This window comes from Dipodomys merriami, unplaced genomic scaffold (genome assembly GCF_024711535.1).
Source record: "Dipodomys merriami isolate MVZ:Mamm:240054 unplaced genomic scaffold, mDipMer1.0.p SCAF_29, whole genome shotgun sequence".
In the NCBI taxonomy this organism is placed as follows: Eukaryota; Metazoa; Chordata; class Mammalia; order Rodentia; family Heteromyidae; genus Dipodomys; species Dipodomys merriami.
The window spans coordinates 5,744,832-5,766,679 of NW_027204381.1; the positions used below are offsets into that span (position 1 = coordinate 5,744,832).

The 21,848-nt window shown below is 47.4% G+C and overlaps 1 protein-coding gene across 5 annotated transcripts in view; it reads left to right on the plus strand.

Annotated features, from left to right (window-relative positions):
• Positions 1 to 21,059, plus strand: part of St3gal4 (ST3 beta-galactoside alpha-2,3-sialyltransferase 4) — a 46,852-nt gene extending 25,793 nt beyond the window's left edge. For 4 of the 5 annotated variants that reach the window (XM_070038301.1, XM_070038304.1, XM_070038303.1 and 1 more), the window contains 10 exons: positions 12,794 to 12,869; positions 13,127 to 13,235; positions 13,635 to 13,715; positions 13,928 to 14,025; positions 14,352 to 14,412; positions 14,935 to 15,030; positions 15,137 to 15,326; positions 16,061 to 16,204; positions 20,434 to 20,577; positions 20,860 to 21,059. In XM_070038301.1, the coding sequence (XP_069894402.1) occupies positions 12,794 to 12,869; positions 13,127 to 13,235; positions 13,635 to 13,715; positions 13,928 to 14,025; positions 14,352 to 14,412; positions 14,935 to 15,030; positions 15,137 to 15,326; positions 16,061 to 16,204; positions 20,434 to 20,577; positions 20,860 to 20,946 (1,086 nt within the window). In that variant the 3' untranslated portion in view covers positions 20,947 to 21,059. The remainder of the gene's footprint in view (positions 1 to 12,793; positions 12,870 to 13,126; positions 13,236 to 13,634; positions 13,716 to 13,927; positions 14,026 to 14,351; positions 14,413 to 14,934; positions 15,031 to 15,136; positions 15,327 to 16,060; positions 16,205 to 20,433; positions 20,578 to 20,859) is intronic. The other variant, XM_070038302.1, reaches the window with a different exon arrangement.
• Positions 21,060 to 21,848: the final 789 nt, after the last annotated feature.

Here is a 21,848-nt window from a genome sequence, read left to right on the forward strand (position 1 = left end):
CCACAGTTCCACTTCTAGTTTTTTTGATAGTTCATTGGAGATAAGAGTCTCATGGACTTTCCTGCCCAGGCTGGCTTTGAACCTTGATCCTCAGATCTCAGCCTCCTGAGTAGTTCTTGTAGCCTGTGGCTGCAGGCATGAGTCACTGGCACCTGGCTCTGATTTTTTTTTTATTATGGTAAACTATATAGTCATTATATTTTTCCATTGTAACTGTCTTTGAATTTTTTAATTTTTAATTGTACAATGAGATTTATTATGATATTTCTATACATATACTTTGCTTATCCTATCTATTACCTTTTCTTATTTCTCTTCCCCCATCTTAATCAGTTTTTTTTTTTTCTTGCCAATCCTGGGGCTTGAACTCAGGGCCTGGGCGCTGTCCCTGAGCCTCTCTGTACTGAAGGCTAGCACTCTACCACTTGAGCCACAGCACCACTTCTGTTTTTTTCTGTTTATGTGGTACTGAGGAATTAAACCCAGTACTTCATGCATGCTAGGCAAGTATTCTACCACTAAGCCACATTCCCAGCCGATCTTAACCAGTTTTAAGTGCATAGTTTTTAGTAACATTAAGTACATTCACAATGTGTAATCATTATAGTTGTCTTCTTCAGAACTCTTCATTTTATAAAACTGAAACTTTTAAACTACTCCTCATTTTTTCTGCCCTCCTCCATCTTCTTCTGTCAGCCACTGAACTTTCTGTCTGCGATTTTGACTGTTCTGTGCACCTCCTGTAAATGCAACTACAGAGCATTTGGCTTTCCATGACTGGCTTATTTCCTTAGCAGTGTCCTCCCTCAAGGGTCATTCATTTTGTAGCAAGTGCCAGAATTTCCCTTTTATAACAGATAATTCTCCATTGTGTGCATACCTTACATTTTGCTTGTCCTCTTATCCTTCCGAAGATACTATGTTGCTTCTGCATTTTAGCTCTTGTGACTAATGCTGCTGTGGATATGGGTGTATAAATAGCTCTTTGAGGTCTTGGTTTCAGTTCTTTAGTGGGTATTCATGTAGCTAGAAGTTGCATTGCTAGATCAAATTGTGTCCTTTGCTTTTTCCCTTGATTCATTGACTTCTTTCTGAGTTAAGAACTGGTATATGTTAGTACTGTGGACCATACACATTGTGACTTGTTGAGAGCTTAACCCTGAGCATTGTATACCACTATGGATTGGGAAGGGTCTATTCTGGACTCCCTGAACAGAGGGTGCCTCTCAGGAGAGGGCAACATTGAGACTCTGGTATGGATTCTACAAGGTCTTGCACCTGGAAAGACAGAGTGAGAATAACTTCCCAGTGCTACCCCCTCCCCATTTCCCTCCGCCTCTCTCCACGCCACCAGTGTGCCCTTGAGTCTGGGCCAGTAGGTGGATTGTGCTCGGTGTGGGCAGAGTCTGGGTGGCAGTGCCTCTCCTGTCACCCAGGAAGCTGCAAGCTTGTGTATTGCGTGTAGTCAAGCAGCCAAGAAGACGGGTGAGTGTGGTTGTGGGAGGGGTAGGAATGGAGAGGAGATGCTGTGGTGGGAGAACTGCTTGTCTGGCATGGGGCAGAAGCTGCCGTTTGCCAGGAGAAGCCAGGGCTACCTGACACTGTCATGTCCCAGGGGCTGAATGCTTGTGCTGTGTCAGGCTAGTACTGAAGCTATGGTCTGCAGGCTCACGACACCTTGAAGAACTTACTTCTGCACCCTCATTTTATAAAAGGAATCTGAGGCTCTGAGAGTCCAAATTGGATCGCAGGTCTTTCTGAGTCCCTTTCCCTTTTTACTGCTAATGGTACTTTGAACCCCTGGCATTTTATCCCAAGCTGGCTGACTTGAGCAAATGAGGAAGGGGATTTTCCTGGGAGCTCTCCTTGGCTTTTTGGACTTTGCCTATGTGACATGGTCTCCTGGTGTTGCCTCCACCCCTGGAGCTGATGATGGTTAAGCTGAGTCAGAGGTGGCAACGGCCAGTTTTTCAGAAACTGTAATCTGTCTGTCGATAAGGGTGTCCTTGTGAGGAGAGATAGTAGAGGTCTTTGTTGCCCCTGCTAGATCCCAGTGTGAACCTCTGGCAAGGCCCCAGTACATTTATGTGTCCCAGGTCTTTGCAAAAGAAGGACCTGATGAAATTTTCTGTTCATAGTTTCTCTGCTTGTTTGCTGAGTGAGTAGATAATAATTCACATATCTATTCATCTAGATATTTGTTAATTACTTATGTACCAAGCATTCAGTATAGTGTTAAGAGACACTGTGGGGCACAAGAAGCCCTGCTTTCTTCAAAGTACTGGAGACCACATGGTATAACTGCTCCAATGGAAATGAGGCAGGCTGTTGTCACCGAGATGGATGGGAGAGTCAAGAGGCTCCTGCTGTGGCCAGGAGGAGAGGAGGCTGGTCCCAACCACTGGCTCCACACTCCCTAACTTTTTTTTTTTGGCTGTGGGGCTTGAACTCTGGGCCTGGGCACTGTTCCTTGGCTCCTCAGCTCAAGGCGAGCACTCTACCACTAGAGCCACAGTGCCACTTTTGGTTCTGGTAGTTTATTGGAGATAAGAGTCTCATGGACTTTTCTGCCTGGGCTGGCTTTGAACCACGATCCTCAGATCTCAGCCTCCTGAGTAGCTGGGGTTACAGGTGTGAGCCACTAGCACCTGCTCCCCCCTAACCTTTGTAACACCATCCATCCCTGCCTGCCCCGATGAGGACCCAAAAGTGAAGTCATTGTCTTTGACCTCTATTTCTGTCCAACCTCTGTTCTCAAATGGAGGGTCTTTGTGTGCAGATGGGGTTGCACAAACTCAGATTCTTACCTTTGAGGAGGGAAGATGTGTTTAGGAAATAGAGGGATGCCTAGGTGTCATCTAGGATTTCCATAGTTCTATAACTCAATCATGAGTGTGTATGTAGTTCAAAGTTCACAGTCTTCTTTTTTTTTTCAATTTTTTTATTGTGATTGTTTACATAATTTCCCAAATTTCACAGTACTGTGGGATAGATGCTTAGTTAAAGTCACAAACACATTCTAACTTTCATGGGGCAACTTCCATGTTGGTTGTGGGGCCTGAACTCTGGGCCTAGGTGCTGTCCCTCAGTGCTTCAGCTCAAGGATAGTGCTCTACCACTTGAGCCATAGCTCTACTTCTGGCTTTTTTCTGCTTATGTGGTGCTGAGAAGTCGAGCCCTGGGCCTCATGCAATGCAAGGCAAGCACCCTACCACTGAGCCATCTTCCTAGCCCTCTTATTTCTTTTTAATTGTAGGCAGATGGATAAAAAATGGTGGGTTTTTTGTTTGTTTGTTTGTGATGTGCAGGGCTTTTTTTGTTCATAGCTGGCACTTTACCACCTGAGCCATACCTGTAGACCAGTATTTTACTGGTTAGTTGGAGATGGAGTCTCACAGTCTGGGCTAGCTTTAAACTGATTCTCCAGATCTCAGCCTCCTGAGTAGCTAGGACTACAGATGTGAGCTACCAATACCTGGCTGAGATGTTTTAAAGGCTATTTGCATCTTTCCCACATTTTGCACTGTTGGAATATTAAGATTGCATTTTGTATACAATTGAGCCTCCTCTGTGAGTCTTACTCTTATCTAATCACCACCTTGTGGAAACAGTGGGAGGGACTATGCTCTTTTTATCAATAGGAGACACAGAGTTAGGCATTGTAACATCTGGCAGATGGATGGTGGGTAGGGGAAGGAGTCAGTCCCAGCAGCTGGCCTCCAGGACAATTCTGAAGAGAACACTCTGGGAACTACTTTTATCTGATCCGTTTATTTACCCAAGTGAGCTGATGTAAGCTGTAGAAGGTGTTGGAGGAGAAACTTTGCAGGCACTGGAGCAAGATACCAGGCTCAGGAAAAAAGGCTGGTGTAGCCAAAAAAGCAGTTGAACCCATTGGACAAGGGGCATTGTCATCTTTAATTACATGTCTATATTTAGGGCTTCAGGTGGTCCCAAGGCATGGGGACAGAGAAAGAAAGTTTTTTTTGTTTGTTTGTTCTGCTTTGTTGGCTTTTTTTTGGCAGGCGGGGGGAGGGCACTGTTACTGGAGCTTGAATTCAGGGCCTGGACACTGTCCATTAGCTTTTCTGCTCAAAGTTGCTTCTCTACCATGTGATGCACATCTCTACTTCAGGCTTTTTTTTTTTTTTTTTTGGGTCCGGTCGTGGGGCCTGGGCACTGTCCCTCAGCTCTTCAGCTCAAGGCTAGCACTCTATCACTTGAGCCGCAGCGCCACTTCCGGCTTTTTTCTTTTTGCTTATGTGGTGCTAAGGAATCGAACCCAGGGCCTCAAGCATGCAAGGCTAGCGCTCTACCACTGAGCCACCTTCCCAGCCCTCTACTTCAGGCTTTTTGCTGCATACCTGGAGATAACAGTCTCAAGGACTTTGCTGCTGGGCCTGATTCTGAACCATGATCTTGAGATTTCAGCTTCCTGAGTAACTAAGGATTACAGGCATTAGCTACTGGTGCTTGGTTGGCAGGGTTTTTGGGGACTCTGATGTGTAAGGCCTTAGGACTTGCCTTAAGTCAGCAGGAGCAGGACACCTCCCCAGATATCTCAGACCCCTGTGAGTCTTTTGGGATTGAAGCCCGTGAAGCAAGTCAATTTTTACCCACCCTGCAGTGTAGTACTTGAAGCTGAACATGGCCTTGCCTCCTAGACAGGGCTACAGGGCTAGGAGGGGTCTTTCAGATTGTCTCACCTAGTGCTGTCCTATTAGAAATAGAATGGGAACTACAAACCATTTTAAATTCATTTTTACCATGCTCTGATGGCCTGTAATCCTGGCTACTCAGAAGGTTGAGATTTTGAGGATTGAAGTTTAAAGCCAGGCTTGGCGGAATACTCTACAAGACTCCCCCATCCAAAAGAACTAGCAAAAAGCTAGGCTGGAGATATAGCTCAAAGTGGTTGAGAACTAGATAAGCAAGCAAGCTGAGCAGGTACAAGCCTCCAAGTTCAAATCCTGTTATGTCACTTAAAAATATTTTAAACCATTTTAATTTAGCTACATTTTCAAAAAAATATAGAGATGAAATTAGCCCAAAGTAAATATAGAGGTATAATACAGCCCAAATATTACTTGCCAGGCAAGTGCTCTTCCACTGAGCTAAATCTCTAACCCGAACATTACCATTTGAATGTGAGAGCAATATAAAATAATTATGAAGGTAATATTTCATCCTTTTTTTTCCCCCTAAGTCCTTGAAATCAGTGGATGTTTCTACTTAAAATATGTGTCATTGTGGGCCAACCATATTGCAGATACACAGTATTCACCTAGCTTGGAGCGGTTATGTGGGCAGAGGAGGGCTGACGCAATCTAGGGACCAGACAGGTTAGGAACTGGCACTGCTGGTGATGATCTGGATCCTAGTCCCCTAGCCCAGACCCTGGGTCAGGTCCATTTTGGCACTGAAATTCTTTATTTATTCTGGATCTGGCCTGTCCTGCAGACTACCACCTTATCACAGGCGCTACAGCTTTTTAACCCTGAGAATCCATGAAAATCAGAGCCTCTGGCCCTCTGGGTAGACATCGGAAGTCTGACTTTCAGGTGCCCCCCATGGTGTCCAGTGACTGGCAGCTGATCAAATGTATGATACAGTGTTTCTATGCAGAAGTCTGCTGAGCTTAGATGTTGGGGCTGGTAACAGAGAGAGCTTTGTGGCTGTAGAGGGAAGTGTGCCCACATTTTCCTCTACACTTGATGGCTTGGGGGCCTCCCACTGATGGCCTTGAAGTATTTGGTTGATTTCTGTGCCCTCTGCTGTCTCCTTCCCCCAGGCCTGTTGGGATTATACTGTACAATGCCTCTAGCCAGTGCCCATCAAGCAGCTACATAAGAAGCACTGGAGGGGACCTGAGCTATTCTTACTGCTTGTTTGCATTTGTACTATGGCAACAATGTCCTATTGCGTTGATCCATTTGTTAATTCCACAACTCCGTATTGTGAGCCAACTGTGTGCCAGGCACTACTAGTCTAAGCATTGGTGATATAGCGGTAAACAAAACAAGAGCATCTTTTGAAAGTAGGGGAGGAAGATCAGCAATGTTAGGAGTACTGGGAATTGTTGCTGGGAAGGTGAGTAAAGAGCTGGGTGAGTAGAAAGCTAAGTCCATGGATGAGAGAAAAGCATTGCAGGCCAAGCAAACCGCAAGTGCTGAGGCCCCGCGGATGGCATGTGCCTAGCTGGCCTCATCAAGGCATAGGACACTTGGGGAGAGGGGAGAGTTCTGTTGGGTATTGCCCCGTTTGGGCTTCTATATGGTGGTTCTACTTCTGTTAGAGCCTCAGGCTGCCCATGACGTCCTTTGAAATCTAGAAGAAGCCACACCTCTACAAATCTTGCATCCTATGTGCATATAGTTAGCACCAAGGCCTATTATGGCTTTTTTTTGGTGTGGCAGGTTAAGCTGTACCCTGAGCATTAGATGGGGCAGTTGGCAGATGGGAATGGTGGGAGTATGGGCCTGCGTGCCATCCCTGAGCTCTTTAGCTCAAGGTGAGCACTCTGCCACTTGAGCCACAGCGCCACTTCTGGTTTTCTGGTGGTTATTGGAGATAAGAGTCTCACAGACTTTCCTGCCTGGGCTGGCTTTGAACTGTGATCCTCAGATCTCAGCCTCCTGAGTAGCGAGGATTACAGGCTTGAGCCACTGGTACCCACCTGAAGTATAGGCTTGGAAAGCCCTGGCAGTGAGCCCTGAGGTCCCCAGGATGCCCTGGATCTCTTCTTTGACATATTTCTTAAGCTCTAGGCTTGGCATTCTGGGTATATAATGGGAGGGGCAGTACCAGCAATCTCCAAAGGCTTTGTGGTCATTCTCTGGGTCCTGATGAATAGCCTGGGCTTCCCCCTGTCCAATAGAGGGAAAGACTTCCTTATCATCTGGCCACTGGCCATGCCCTTGTTTTCCTTTCCATTCTCTTACCACAGGCAGGCTGAGAATCCTTCAAATCCCCAAGCTGTGCTTCCTTTTAATTATAGATTACTCTTCAAAATCAGTTCTTTCCACATTTTACTGTGGACAGTTAAAAGAATCCATAATGCAGGCTGGGAAGGTGGCTCAGTGGTAGAGTACTTGCCTTGCATGCATGAGGCCCTGGGTTCGATTCCTTAGCACGACATAAGCAGAAAAATCTGGAAGTGGTGCTATGGCTTTAGTGGTAGAGCGCTAGCCTTGAGCTGAAGAGCTGAAGGACAGCGTCCAGGCCTAGAGTTCGGGCTCCATGACCGAGAAAACAAAACAAAACAAGAATCCACAATGCAGCTCCTAGTTTACTGTTCTTTATTTCTGTCTTCCATAAACTTTTAGGGCCTAGGCACAATTCATCCAAGTTCTTACCACTTTGTAATCAGGATGATTTGTTTTTTACTCAGTTTTCAAAATCATCTGAGAACTCACCAGAATGAACAACCCTTATTATCTGTTTCTACCTGCATTCAATGATGGCCATTTAAGTCCTCTCTAAGAAGTTTCAGACATTTCCTACAATTCTCTTCCTCCTAGTCTTCACCAGAACAACCCTAATGCTCCACTTCACTCAATCCAACCTGTATCTCCAAAGTCTTCCTATCTTTACTCCATACTAGTTCCAAAGCTGGTTTTCAGGCATTTGTTATAGCTGCAGGCTTACTTCTCAGTGTGGAAGGAATGCAAGATAGTTCTAGGGTCCAGCATTTAAAGATGGGTACAAGCAGAGCCTACGAATACTGGAGACCCTTGACTAGAAGCCAAGAAGAAGGCATGGCAAATGAGGAAGAGTAAGATAGAGTGTAGAGATTAGAAGAGTGTAGAGATTAGATAGAAGAGTGTAGAGATTAGAAGAGTGTAGAGATTAGAAGGGCAAAAATGGCCTCTACAAGAGCAATTTCTGCATAAACACGAGGGAGGAGGGAGCATGTAGAGGTGGATGGCAGAGTGGGAAGTGAGGAAACCTAGCACATAAAGAGATGAGGACAGGCAGAGGCTCTGGGAGCTAAGGAGCTGAAGCAGAAGAGTTTTGCTTTGAGGGAGAGTGGAGAATGTTTATAAGTTAGAATTGAGAAGCCAGGTGTGGTGGTACATTCCTGTAATCCCAGTCTTGGGGAGATTGAGAAGGAGGATCACAAGTTCAGGACTAGCCAGGGGTACATAGTAAGACCTTGTCTCAAAAACCCCCAAAACACAAAAAATAAATAAAAAACCATCATACTATAAAAAGCAGAAGGAATGAGATAAGAGACACAGGGAAAAGGGATAGGATCATTGATCAGAATTGATTCTGGGAAGGTATTAGGGCTGGATGAGTGCTCATGTGGAGGAATTTGGGAGAGGAATAGTATATGAGTTTTTTTTGTTTTTTGTTTTTGTTTTTGTTTTTCTGTTGTCAGTGTAGGGCTTGAACTCAGGGCCTGGGCACTGTCCCTCAGCTCTTCAGCTCAAGGCCAGTGCTCTACCACTTGAGCCACAGAGCCACTTCCAGTTTTCTGGTGGTTTATTGGAGATAAGAGTCTCACAGACTTTTCCTGCCCAGGCTGGCTTTGAACTGCGATCCTCCAATCTCAGCCTCCTGAGTAGCTAGGATTTCAGGCGTGATCTACCTGGGGGCTCTGGTTTATGAGTCATAACAGGCGCATGTGTGTTGTGATCTACTTATTTCCCTGTTGGTGCAGCAGGTCAAGGCTGAGTGCTTGCTGCATATTGTACTGTGACATGGGGGCAGTCCAGCATGAAATGTGGCTCTTACTCCATTGGGCTTCACTTCCTCACCTGGTGTCCCTAGTTCTGCCCTTGGGCAAGTCCCCTGGTAGGACTCACCAGATAACTTAGCCAGGGACACCTTGATTCTGGGCAAAGTATCGGGAGAGTTTTCCTTCCTGTCTGGAGTCAGCTTTCCTTGCAAGTTGTGTGAGCCGGTCTCCTTAGTAGCTGCTTTTAGGGAGAAGTTGCTGAACCTTGAACAATGGATGGAGCAGATATGGGCAGTAGAACCCAGGTACTCTCCTGTGACTTTTCTCCTGCCCTTTGTACGCAGGAGCTGGGTCAAGCATGTGGGACAGCTAGTGGGGGAGAAGGCTACAGGTTGTTCCCTCCCTCCCTCCCTCCCTCCCTTCCTTCCTTCCTTCCTTCCTTCCTTCCTTCCTTCCTTCCTTCCTTCCTTCCTTCCTTCCTTCCTTCCTTCCTTCTTTCATCGGTTGTGGGGCCTGAACTCTGGGCCTGGGCACTGCCCCTCAGCTCTTCAGCTCAAGGCTAGCACTCTACCACTTGAGCCACAGTGCCACTTCCGGCTTTTTTCTGCTTATGTGGTGCTGAGGAATCGAACCCAGGGCTTCATGCATGCAAGGCAAGCACTCTACCACTGAGCCACCTTTTCAGCCCTACAGGTTGTTCTTGTAATAACCCAAGAAGTGCTATACAGCTGGACCGCCCTGGCATGGCACAGTCTTCTTGGTTTGGCCCAACGAGGGACAGGGATACACCCATTAAATCCCTGATTGTGCATCTTGGAGCAAACTCTTAAGACTAGCAGTCTGCTTAGCGTAGCACTAGCTCCCTTTGTAAATGAAGACATGCAGATCCAGACCTGTGTTAGCAAAGAAGTCAGGGGTAGTTGTTTGATTGCCTGAGTCTGAGCTCGTCGCTCACCCTTATCTTTTCTTTTCTCTTCTCTCTTTCTCTCTTTCTCTCTTTCTCTCTTTCTCTCTTTCTCTCTTTCTCTCTCTCTCTCCCTCCCCCTCTCCCTCTCCCTCTCCCTCTCCCTCTCCCTCTCCCTCTCCCTCTCCCTCTCCCTCTCCCTCTCCCTCTCCCTCTCCCTCTCCCTCTCCCTCTCCCTCTCCCTCTCCCTCTTTCTTTTCTCTTCCCTTCCCGTCCCTTCCCATCCCGTCCTGTCCCGTCTCTTTTTTTTCTTTTTGGTCCAAGACTGGGACTTGAACTTGGTACCTGAAGACCTGAAGCTTTTGCTCATTGGCTAGCACTCCACCAGCTGAGCCACACTTTCAACACCAAAGGGTTGCTTATTTATTTTTTGGTCCCAGACTGGGTCTTAACTGTCAAAAATCTCTTCCCTCAAAGCTGGGGCTAGAATGAGGCTTAGTAGTTGTCTTTAAGTTACTGTGTGCCATATTTTCCATTTTGGTTGATGTTAGAATTACAGAAGAGGTAGTTTTTGTTGTTTTGCTTTTTACTATTGGTGTTTGAATCTCTAATGAATAAAACACAAATCGTTTTTTAATTTTAAAAGTGTTATTTTTGACATTATAAGCCAATATTTTAATCACATGCCATTACCTTTTTTAAAAATATTCACCATTAAAAAATTTTACTTTATTGTTATTATAGAGGTAATGTACAGAGGGATTACAACTACACGAGTCAGGTAATGAGTACATGTCCTTTAGTACAGTGTCTTCTGTTTCCTCATTCTCTCCCATCCCTCCCTCCCTTCTCCACCCACCAGTTGAATAGCTCATTTTCATCAGTGTCCAGTGAGCTCCACTGCTGTGCTTTTTCACCCTTTCTCCCTCAAGTACTGTGCCCTCCCCCACCTTCCTGAACATATACCTGTGAATACACCATATATAAGGTAAAGAAGATTGAATCGTCAAACACTAAAAAAAAAAAGTCTTTTGTTTCCATATCTTGGAGTTTGTTTCAGTATGTACATTATTTTATATAAATAGGAAGAGGCATTTAGGCATTGGCCTTTAAAACCCAAATCTTGATGAGGGGATCAACATCTGTGGATATTTTGAAGTCCTCAAATCAATGCACTGTGCAGTCAGTGTTGTGACCTACTGATGATATACAAGGAGATACAGTGAGAGGGAGGGGGAAGGAGAGTGTAGTTGATAAAGTTATGAACTGTTAGAGATGGAAAGATCTATGTTCCAAACTTTGTTAACTCCAAGTGTGATTCCAGCTAAGCAGCAGGGCCCACAGGGAGCTGGTTAGAGAGCTCAACCCACATTCTTGAATCAAAATGAGCCCATCAAAGTTCAAGAAGAGAAATCTGTTTTTGAGATCACCCAGCCTAGTAGTTCTCCACCTGGCTGCACCTTAGAACTGCCTGGGGTGCTTACACAGATTCTAGGCTGGAACAGGCCAATGAACTTGACATTGCTAAGTTTATGATCCAGAAACTCCTTTAAAATACTGTTCAGCCATTGTCAAGAACACTCTCTGACAAGAGCTTAAACTTGAATGTAGCTCACATTCAAATCTAGATTCTGACCTTACAATCTTCAGGGGAGCCAAAGATTTTGTACATTTTCAGGGGGTCCAAGATGTTTCACTTCTAAGTAGAGCCCTTGTGCTGCCCAAGTTACTGACCCTGATAAATGTATTTGGGCCAGTAAGGATTTGTTAGACTGACTTCCCAGCCTGGCAACCCAGGGATCAGGGTCAGAGAAGGAATTGGGTTGTGCATGACAGGCAGCCTAACCTCGAGCCCACAAAGTAATTGTTGATTCTTTCTACTGTGTTCCAGGCAGCACACTGGAGATGGAAGTTTGAACTGGGAAATAGAATGGACCTAATTTTGATTCCCATAGATTTTTTTTTTTTTTTGTCGGTCATGGGGATTGAATTCTGGGCTTGAACTTTCAGCTCTTCAGCCCAAGTCTAGTGCTCTACCACTTGAGCCACAGCACCACTTCTGGTTTTCTGGTAGTTTATTGGAGATAAGAACCTCATGGCCTTTCCTGCCTGAGCTGGCTCTGAACCTTGATCCTCAGATCTCAGCCTCCTGAGTAGGATTACAGGCATGAGCCACCAGTGCCCAGCTCCCCACAGAATTTCTGTTCCAATAGGTTCAGACAGAGAGCAGAGGCATAAGTAACTAAGCTAATTGCAGATCAGGAGGCAGCTTACAAAGGCAATGAAGAGAGCTCTGTAAGTGGAGAATGACTTGGAGGTTGCTGTGGGAGAGTAGAAGTGTCTGGGGAGTTAAAGCAGTGGTGTGTGTGTGTGTGTGTGTGTGTGTGTGTGTGTGTGTGTGTGTGTGTGTGTGTGTGTGTGTGTGTGTGTGTGTGTGTGTGTGTGTGTGTGTGTGTGTGTGTGTGTGTGGTGTGTATGTGTGTGTGTGTGTGTGTATCTCAGTGGCAGGGTGCCACCTACTGTGAGAGGCTCAGGAAGGGGGAATCTCTGCCATTTCTTTATTGAGAAGCACCATCTTCCATCCCTCCCCAGTATCTGGCCCCAGCTGGAGTCTCAGGAGATTACCAATGAGTGGAGGGAAGTGGCTAAATGCAGGGAAGCTCTAGATGATGAAAAGTAGACCATCTACAGTTAGCTAAGATACGAATCAGGCTCTGGTACTGTTAGCCTAACTTTCATGTCAAAGCAGAGGCACTCACTTGTTTCTTGATCTGAGTTGTCCTGGGTCAAAATGTGGAAAGATGCTGAGGGGAGCCCCATGGTGAGGCTCAAGTGGGCAGGTCTTGCTTAAGACCTCATCTTTGAGAGCTGGAACCTCAGTTTCCCTTCCTTTTTTTTTTTTTTTTCTGGTCCTGGGGCTTGAACTCTGGGCCTGAGCACTGTCCCTGAGCTAGTGCTCTACCACTTGAGCCACAGCACCACTTCCAGCATTTTTTTTTGAATAGTTTATTGTAGATAAGAGTCTCACGTGCTTTCCCACCCAGGCTGGCTTTGAACCATGATCCTCAGATCTCAGCCTCCCGAGTAGCTAGGATTATAGTGCTTCCTGGAGGAGGAAAGGGGGGGCAGGGGAATGGCTTGCTCCAGTGCCTAGGTAGGTGTTGGTGGAGCCAACTAGACAGACACCTGCGACTCCTACCTCCTAGGTGGCCCGAGGCAGCCGGGATGACAGTTCTGCCCAGGAACCCTGCTACCTGCTGAGGAACATGATCAGCAAGTCCCGTGAGTGTGGTCCAGGGGCTTCCCCATGCTGGAGGAGGGCCCCTCCAGAAGCTGGCCTCGGCAGTACCTGGGACCCTCTGGGGTGGGGGAGTGGGAGCCAGAGACCTATCTTCTTTCTGAAGGACAGCAGATCCCAGTCCCAGGTGAGGGCCAGGAGAGGGCCAGGGACTGGGTCTGCTCTGCTGGGGGTGGAGGGCTCGGAACAGGGCAAGGGGAGAAGGTGGACTGGGGCTGTACCTGCCTGTTTCTGCCTCTAGCTCCTCTGTGCATGTGCCCTGCAGGCTGGAAGCTCCTGGCCATGCTGGCTCTGGTCCTGGTTGTCATGGTGTGGTATTCCATCTCCCGAGAAGACAGATACATTGAGCTGTGAGTGTGCTTTCTGTGTCCTTCCATTGCTTCTTCTCAGAGACATGCAGGCAGAGGATCTGGTCAGACAGGGGGCCTGGCAGAGCATCAGTGTTCTGAGAGCCAGGGCCTGATCTTTTCCTCTCACAACTACTTGGCAGAGTCATTCTGTGAGGGTGGATGGGGCTAGATAAGAGAGGGTCTGGATAATTCCTCCGTAAGGGGTGTGGCAGGGCAGGAAGAGCTGGTCCCTCCATGATTTGTGTTCAGAGTAGTACTTGGACTGAGAAGATGTCACTCTACAAGTCCCTCCAGTGCCCTGGAAACTGTGTGTCATGTGGAGCTGAAGGCTGCCTGGGATGCTGGCCTTGGGGATCTTAGCTCTGATGGGGGCTCCCTCCTCTCTTTCTCTGTCTCCAGTTTTTATTTTCCCATCCCGGAGAAGAAGGAGCCGTGCTTTCAGGGTGAGGCAGAGAGGAAGGCCTCTAAGATCTTTGGCAAGTAAGCACATGAGGATGAGGAGGGAGGGGCAGAAGGGACAGGTGATTAAGAAGTTCAGTCTCAGTGCTGGCTTGTTGGAGAGAGGGGGCCAGGCTTGTGGAAATGGGTTAGGTGAGGCTGCGGAGAAAAGGAAAGGTCATGCAACATTAGCCAGAGGTTTGGCCTTCTTCTGGCATCTAGATTAATCCCCCTTTCATTCGCACCCTGTGTAGCCACTCCCGAGATCATCCCCTCTTCCTGCAGCTTAAGGACTATTTCTGGGTCAAGACACCATCTGCCTATGAGCTGCCCTACGGGACTAAGGGAAGTGGTAAGTCTGTGCCCAGTTCAGGAACGACTTCATATTGTCTACACTGTTTGTTCTTTGTCATCCGTGTCCTTCTTCCTGAAAGACAGTGGAGACACCTAGGTCCAGTGTCAAGCTAGGGACAGAGAGGGGCAGAGACTGGGTCTGCTCTACTGGGGGGTGAAGGACCTAGAATGGGACATGGGAGAAGGTGAATTGGGCCCTGTGCCTCAGCCATATTCAGATATTAGGGTTAGGAAGGAAAAGGTACTGAAGAGTAAAACAAAGCAGGCAGCCTTCAGAAGACTGATGACTGTTGTTTCGGTCCCTTCTGTTTGTTCTTTCTGTAGAAGACCTACTCCTCCGGGTGCTAGCTATCACCAGCTACTCCATACCTGAGAGTATCCAGAGGTAAGGAGACACTCCTACCATTCCAGTCTGGGTACCTTCTCCTTTTCCTGACTCAGGGTCAAAGCATCCTGGCCTAGTGCCATCCCAGTGAGCCTCCTATCTACTAGTTCCCTGGGCCAATTTGACCTTCCCTCCTAACCTGCCTCTTTCCAGGGGCTACACATATGCTATTCCCCACAGCATCCTAGCCTGGGCATCCACGTGCCAGAGCATGCAGATGCTGCTGAGGAGTATCACCATGGCAACAGACAAGCCTGGGCAGCCAGCAAGAGGGCTCTGCTGTGGGGTGTTATATGGTGCTTTCTGCGCTTGCTTCTTCCTTCTCCTCTTCGCTCTGCCATTCTCTACTCGATTGCTTCTCCCTTTAGGACCTAGGGCTGCAGGATTATAAACAGGACCACCTGGCCATGCCTGTTCCACAGGGACCACGGGCTAAGGGTGATGTTGAGATGGGCACTAGGCATATCTAGTCACTGAGAGTTAGGGGCTACTGCTAGATTTGATCTTCTCTTCTCATGGCAGTCTCAAGTGCCGCCGCTGTGTGGTGGTGGGGAATGGGCACCGGCTGCGGAACAGCTCTCTGGGAGAGGCCATCAACAAGTACGATGTAGTCATCAGGTGCGTATGACCCTCCCTCCCACTTCCCTTTGGGCACTGGAGACCCCAGGCAGGACCCAAGACAAGCCTGGAGGCTATTGTGATGAGCATTCTCTTCCTGCTCCAGATTGAACAATGCCCCAGTGGCTGGCTACGAGGGCGATGTGGGCTCCAAGACCACGATGCGTCTCTTCTACCCGGAGTCTGCCCATTTTGACCCTAAAGTGGAGAACAACCCAGACACGCTTCTGGTCTTGGTAGCTTTCAAGGCAATGGACTTCCACTGGATTGAAACCATTCTGAGTGACAAAAAGCGGGTAAATTGAGGGCAGGTGGGAGGAAAAGACCCAGATGTCCGGACACTGTCTGAGTCAGGATCCCCTGCACAGTGTCAGTCTGTAGTCCTAAAGAGCTGCTGAGGGGACAGCATGAATCAGACTCCCAGCAGGCAGCACCTCAGGCTTTCCTCCCAGGGCAGTGTCCTGCAGGGCTGTGGATAAGCTGTCCTAGTAGGCTGGCCCTGTAGCCTGCAGGGGTCAGGCAGAGGCAGCCAGAGGAGGAGCCTCCTCCCCCACAGTTGAGGGCTCCCTGGATGTGTGTAAGAAACCTGGGAGCGGAGCAGCTCTCCAGCAGTCATCCCAGGCGGTCTAGAAATAAGCTCAGCACCCTTTTTGTGCCCAGAAAGAGCCTGCCCCATCTGGTCCAAGGCTGAATTTTCCCATCTGAAGGTTTGGTGTGGGGTTTTTGTTTTTTGTTTTTTGCCAGTTTAAAACTTGGGCCTCTACTTCCTTGCCTGGATATCCTGGAAGTGGGCAATGATTCGACCCCACACTCTGATCTTATCACCTGGACTCTGAGGGCTGCCCCTGCCTTCTTTCTCTCTCCCCCACTTCTCTTTTTTCTCTTTCCCTCTCTCTCTCCCTCTTCCTCTCCCTTACCCCCATTCTTTCCTAGGGTCCCCTTCTTTGTCTGAAGATCATTGACCTGTTTAGATAAAAGAAACAAATCTTCACCCATTATTTTCTCTCTCCATTCCAATTCTTCCCTCTAGGTGCGAAAAGGTTTCTGGAAACAGCCTCCCCTCATCTGGGATGTCAACCCCAAACAGGTGCGGATTCTCAACCCCTTCTTCATGGAGATTGCAGCTGACAAACTCCTGAGCCTGCCCCTACAACAACCACGCAAAATCAAACAGGTGATGGGCTACTGACAGGAACGCCAGGCCTGGAGGGTGGGGGGGCCTTGGGTAAGAAGCTGTGGAGGAACCCTTGAAGTGGGGGCAGATAAGAGATAGCAAGTCACTCTTGACCTTCAGGAATGCACCTGTAATCAAAGGTAGGTTGATTAACCAGCTGTAGGGAGAGAGAGTGAACACATACTTTAGGGAACCACTGGACAGCTTCAGAGTGGGAATGAGTGAAAGGTCTCTATTAGAGTTTAAGAGCTGGACTTAGAGGATGGCTTTGGCAGACACTGGACAGTCTCTATAAACTGGGAGCTGCTGGAACATTCCCTGTCCTATCTTTGGAATAGTGTGAGTCTGTGCAGTTACTATTAACTATGTAGTCTGTGTTCTTATCTTGGGACATGTTGATCTAGTTAGGTTAGAAGAGTCTCAGCTTCAATAGTCGGCTTTGTATGTCATGGTTTGGAATGGTGTGCCAATTTTTGGAGGCATGGTAGGTTTGTGTCATGGCTTTGAGTTCTCAGTGCCCCAGTGGTCTTCAGTTGGTGTATGTTAAGCTTTGTTGTGGCTTCCTAAATATTTCTCCACATGTCTTAGATAGGATAGGGATAGGAAGGGGGTAAATCAACAGGCACAAATAGGACTCTTTTTAATTTTTTGTATTATTCTTATTAAAGTGATGTATGATGTATAGAAGGGTTTCAGTTATATAAATCAGGTAAAGAATACTCTTTCTCTCTCTGTCTCTCTGTCTCTGTCTCTCTCTCCTCTCTCCCCTCTCTCTCTTCTCTTTCCTCTCTCTCCCCTCTCTCTGTGTCATGGAACTTGAACTCAGGACCTGGGTGCTATCCCTGAGCTTTTTCACTCAAAGTTAGGGTTCTACTACTTTGGTCCACAGTGCCACTTCTGATTTTCTGGTGGTTTGTTGGATATAAGCCTCTCATGGACTTTCCTGACTGGGCTGTCTTTGAACCATGATCCTCATATTTCAGTCTCCTGAGTAGCTAGGATTACAGGCATGAGCCATTGGCACCCAGATAAAGAGTACATTTCTTTTTGGACAATGTCACCCCTTCCCTCACTCTCTCCCAGTTTTTCCCTCCCATTCCTACCCACAAGTTGTTTAGCTCATTTTCAACATAGTGTCTAGTGAGCACCACTACTGCATTTGTTTACTCTTTCTCTGTACTACTTACTATGTATGGTGAGGATAATATTAGTACTGACCTTTTAAGGCCATTGTAGAATCAAGAAGATAATTAATTATGTATAATGTCAATCATGGATATGGAACATAGTGTCCTCTCAATCAGTGTCTGCCAAGTTTTGAGTAAATGATTTTATTCTTGAATGTTTGCTGTTACTCGACGTGGCCTGTGGGATGCCTGCTCAATGCCAGACTCAGCGCCTGCAGCCTCCACAGGTGAGGCATGCTCTTTGCCCCAAGGAGTCTCAGTCTAGTAGAAGCTTTCAGGTAGCACCGTGGGGTGATAGAGTTGTTCTAAGTGTGGAGGGAACTGAGGACAGTCAGATTTCTGCTGAACTAGCTGGGGTCCTGGGGTTGCGCCTGGAAGAATTATGATGGGAAAAGCATTTCATTTGGCAAGGCCAAACAGTAATTCCAGCACTAAGCTGTTTTAGCTTAGTTAAGGGGCAACAGGAGATCTTTTTATGCCATGGATGAGGTATGAAGATGGTGTAAAGGCTGGAGAGGGAGTTAAGAGAAGGCAAGGACCTGAATCCAGCCCTTGGCAGTGGGGAAGGAAAAAGGGGAGAAGGTAACAGACTTGACATTGTATTCATGTTCTACTGTTGCCTAATTACTGCAAGCTCAGTGACCTAAAACAATATTCACACATTTTCTTATAGTCCTGTCTTTGTTTGGAAGTATTACAAGGCTGAATATAAGAACTGAGTTTTTGTCTGAAGACTCTGGAGAAAACTTCACTTCTAAGCTTATTCTTACTGATAAGAGAATTGGATTCCTCCGGGTGTAGAAGTGAGGTCCTTGTGTCCTTGCTGGCATGGGCTGGGTAAGGGGGCATCTTTGGCTTGTGGTTGGCTCCTCCATCTTCAGGCCAGAAACAGCAGGATAAATCTTCCTTATGCTTCAAGTATCAGTCTTTCTCCCTTTCTGATCATGACACCCAGATTTAGAGGCTCAAGTGATTAGATTAGGGGTAGTCTTTCTACTTATGAACAAAGGTGCCATAGGAAGTGAAATTTTATAGTGAAATATATTTACCCTGTTAGGTTCCATATGCCTAGGAGGAGAACAGATTATGCAAGAGTGAGGGTCACTGGGGTCCTCTTATAATTGTGCCCATAACCGCTGTGTTATGGATAGAAATGAGAAGTTCATATTCTGGTATATAAGTACACATGGGATATAGTTAACTCTGAGAATAAATGGAGAATCCATCAATGCAGAAAATGAAAAAAATATTGAGCTGGGTGCTGGTAGCTCACACCTATAATCCAATCTACTCAGGAGGCTGAGATCTGAGGATTGAGGTTCAAAGCCAGCCCAGGCAGGAAAATCCATGAGACTCTTATCTCCAGTAAACCACCAGAAAATGGGAAGTGGTGCTGTGGCTCACTCAAGTGGTAATGCTCTTGCCTTGAGCTGAAATGCTGAGGGACAGCACCCAGGCCCAGAGTTCAGGCCCCATGACTGACCCCCCCCCCCAAAGAAAAAGAATTGAGAAGTTTATGAGCAATACTAGATTTCTAGCTTGGACAGTGGGGTAGGTGGTGTTATAGTTATCTACTACGAAGAACGTAGGGAGGGAGTGTGAGGAGTGCACCCAGGCAGAGCCGGCTAGGAGGTGTGGCCTTGAGGTTTTGCAAGTGGCCCAGACTGGATGAGAGTGCACTGGACTGTTAAAGCTCATGGGTAAGGAAAAATGCCTATGAGGGGGTAGAAACGAGACATCAGGAATGCCAGGAAAAAGCTGGTTTAAGAGGCCTGGCTGAGTCTTGGAAGTGGTTCCCAAATGGGAGCAGACAGATGATAATATTCTCCAAAAGCTGGTTATTGGAGCTGAGGAAGTCAAGATTTGTGAAGTTTATTTATCAGGTTGCCCATCCCTGTGGCTAAAGCAGGCATGGAGGAAGTGGGGTCTTTAGAGTACAGTAAAGGTGGGAAAGGGATGGTCAGCCCCACTTTACAGACCAGAGCCCATCCATGAAGGATTAGATGGCACTGAGTATATGATTGTCTGATTGAGAGTCCCCCACCCTGCCCCGCTTTGGAAGAGGACAGATACCTTCCCTTCTTTGAGAAAATGGCTTAATATTCAAAAGCCTCAGTTTCCCCAATGGAGCTAGTGGTAATGTCTGCCTGTGTTTTGGAGAGGGATAGATGTGATGATGTATCATACTATGTTAAGATTCAATGCAGTGTCTGACACATACTCCAAAAGCAATAGGTAGCATTAAGATGGTAATATTTCCTGTACTGGATGTTGTTTTTTTCACTAGAACCCCAGACCTTCCCCAAGATGTTTAAAGTTGTAAGATCTAGTGTGGAAGCTATTGTTACTCAGACTTCTGTTGCTGTGGCAGAGTGCCTGACATGAACAACTTAAGAGAGGAAGGATTTAATTTGGCTCTGGTTTCAGTGATGTCAGCTCATCATGTTGGAGAAGGCACATTAGAGTAGAGCAGTTCACCTCATGGTGGTCAGGAAGCAAGGGGGGGGGAGAGAATGCTTCTACTAGTGGGTTTTCTCCTTTTTCCCCTTTATTCCTTCTAGGCCCCAAGCCTAAATGTGCTGCCCACATTTGTGGCAAGTCTCACCACTTGGTTAATCCTCTCTGGAAATATCCTCCCAGATATACCCAGAGCTTTACTTGTCTCCTATCTGCAACTCACTTCTCAGCCCAGTCACGTTGGTCATCAAGATTAATCTCACAGTACCCACTAGCCACATGTGGTTATTTAAATTTAAAGCTTAATTAGGGTTGGTGGTATAGCCCAGTGATAGAGAATTCACCTAGAATGCAAGAGGCCCTGGGTGTCACCCTTGGCTCTGCAAACAAATAAAACTCAGTTCCTCAGCTGCACTCAGCTGCCCTCATACGCTCAGTTGGCCTAAGGCATCCCTGTTGGATCATGCGGGTAAGGGACATTTCCGTGACTACGGAAGGCTCTGAGCTCCAGCTACAGAACACAGGCCCAGAAGACAGGCAAAGAGCAGGATTCCTTTTAATACCCTTCTACCTTTTGTCCCTCAGAAGCCGACCACAGGCTTATTGGCCATCACCCTGGCCCTCCATCTCTGTGATTTGGTGCACATTGCTGGCTTTGGCTACCCAGATGCCTACAACAAGAAGCAGACCATTCACTACTATGAACAGATCACACTCAAGTCCATGGCGGTAAGTGGTCCTGCTTAGGAGTTCCCTAGGCCAGATAGGTCTAGGGGTCAGGTAACCAGAGGTGCAGGGGCCCAGAAGCTGCTCGCAGTAGGGTCATTCAGAGTCAGAGCTGGCACTGAGGCATCCTCTATATTTGGCCACATAGTTTGTTTTCATCCTAGAGTGGACACAGGAAAGAGACCTCCCAAGAGATATGGGGCCATAGGGAGGGGCAGAGAGACTTTGCTGAGGCAAAAAAGTCCCTAAGAGCCCCTGAGTTTACTTTCTCGGCTGTATCCACAGGGGTCAGGCCACAATGTCTCCCAAGAGGCCTTGGCTATCAAGCGGATGCTGGAAATCGGAGCGGTCAAGAACCTCACATACTTCTGACTCGGCAAGACCTAAACCTGTGGGTTGCCCATTGTGCTGCCTGGATGATCCCCATCTGCGGTGTGGGTGCTTTGTGCCAGCACTACCCACTTACACTCACCCTCCACTGAGGGGGAGGGCGTCGCAGACTGGCCAGATCTGAAATGAGGCCATGCCCCTGGCTGCTCATGTGGGGCCCGGATCCAGCCAGGGTAGAGGCACTGAGGCCTCAGAGCCCGGCCAAGGCAGAGGACTTGTTGCCAAGGCAAACGCTCTCTGCCAGCACCGAGAGATTATTTAATGGGCTATTTAATTAAGGGGTAGGAATGTGCTGTGGGCTGGTCCCATGGCATCTAGAAAAGGGGCACGGTACAGTGTTCTGCCCACTTTTTATAAAAACTTCCATGTGATGGGCAAACTAAGGCCCAGACCCCGAGCTAGCCTCGCAGGAGGGTGGAGGCATTGGGAATTGGTATGTGTCCTCCAGAGAGGGGCTGCTACCTCCCAGCAGGCATGGGAAGAGCACTGGGAAGGGGGTTCCACCGAGAAGGGGACCTCAGCTTGAAGAGAGGTTTCAAACCTACCATTAAAATATTTTTTTTCCTAAAACGGAAGCAGTTACGAGGCCTGTATTCTTTCAGGTTGGGGAGGATCTCGTTGGGGCATGACAGCACGAAGGCTTGATGGACCAGAGCAGGACATAGTCATTTGGGGAGTCATTATTACAGAGATGGTGCTTGGTGTTTAGTTGTGAATTACCACCCTTGCAAAGCAAGCAAGCAAGCTTTGTCTGGAGTAGCCCTGTCTGTGGGCACCCAACCTGGCATCCTGTATCCTGGTACATTTCTCAGGGGAAGGAAAGAAGGGAGGATAGAGGAGGCCAGATGGGGGTGACTTCCTCTGAGAATCCTTTTCCATCTTCC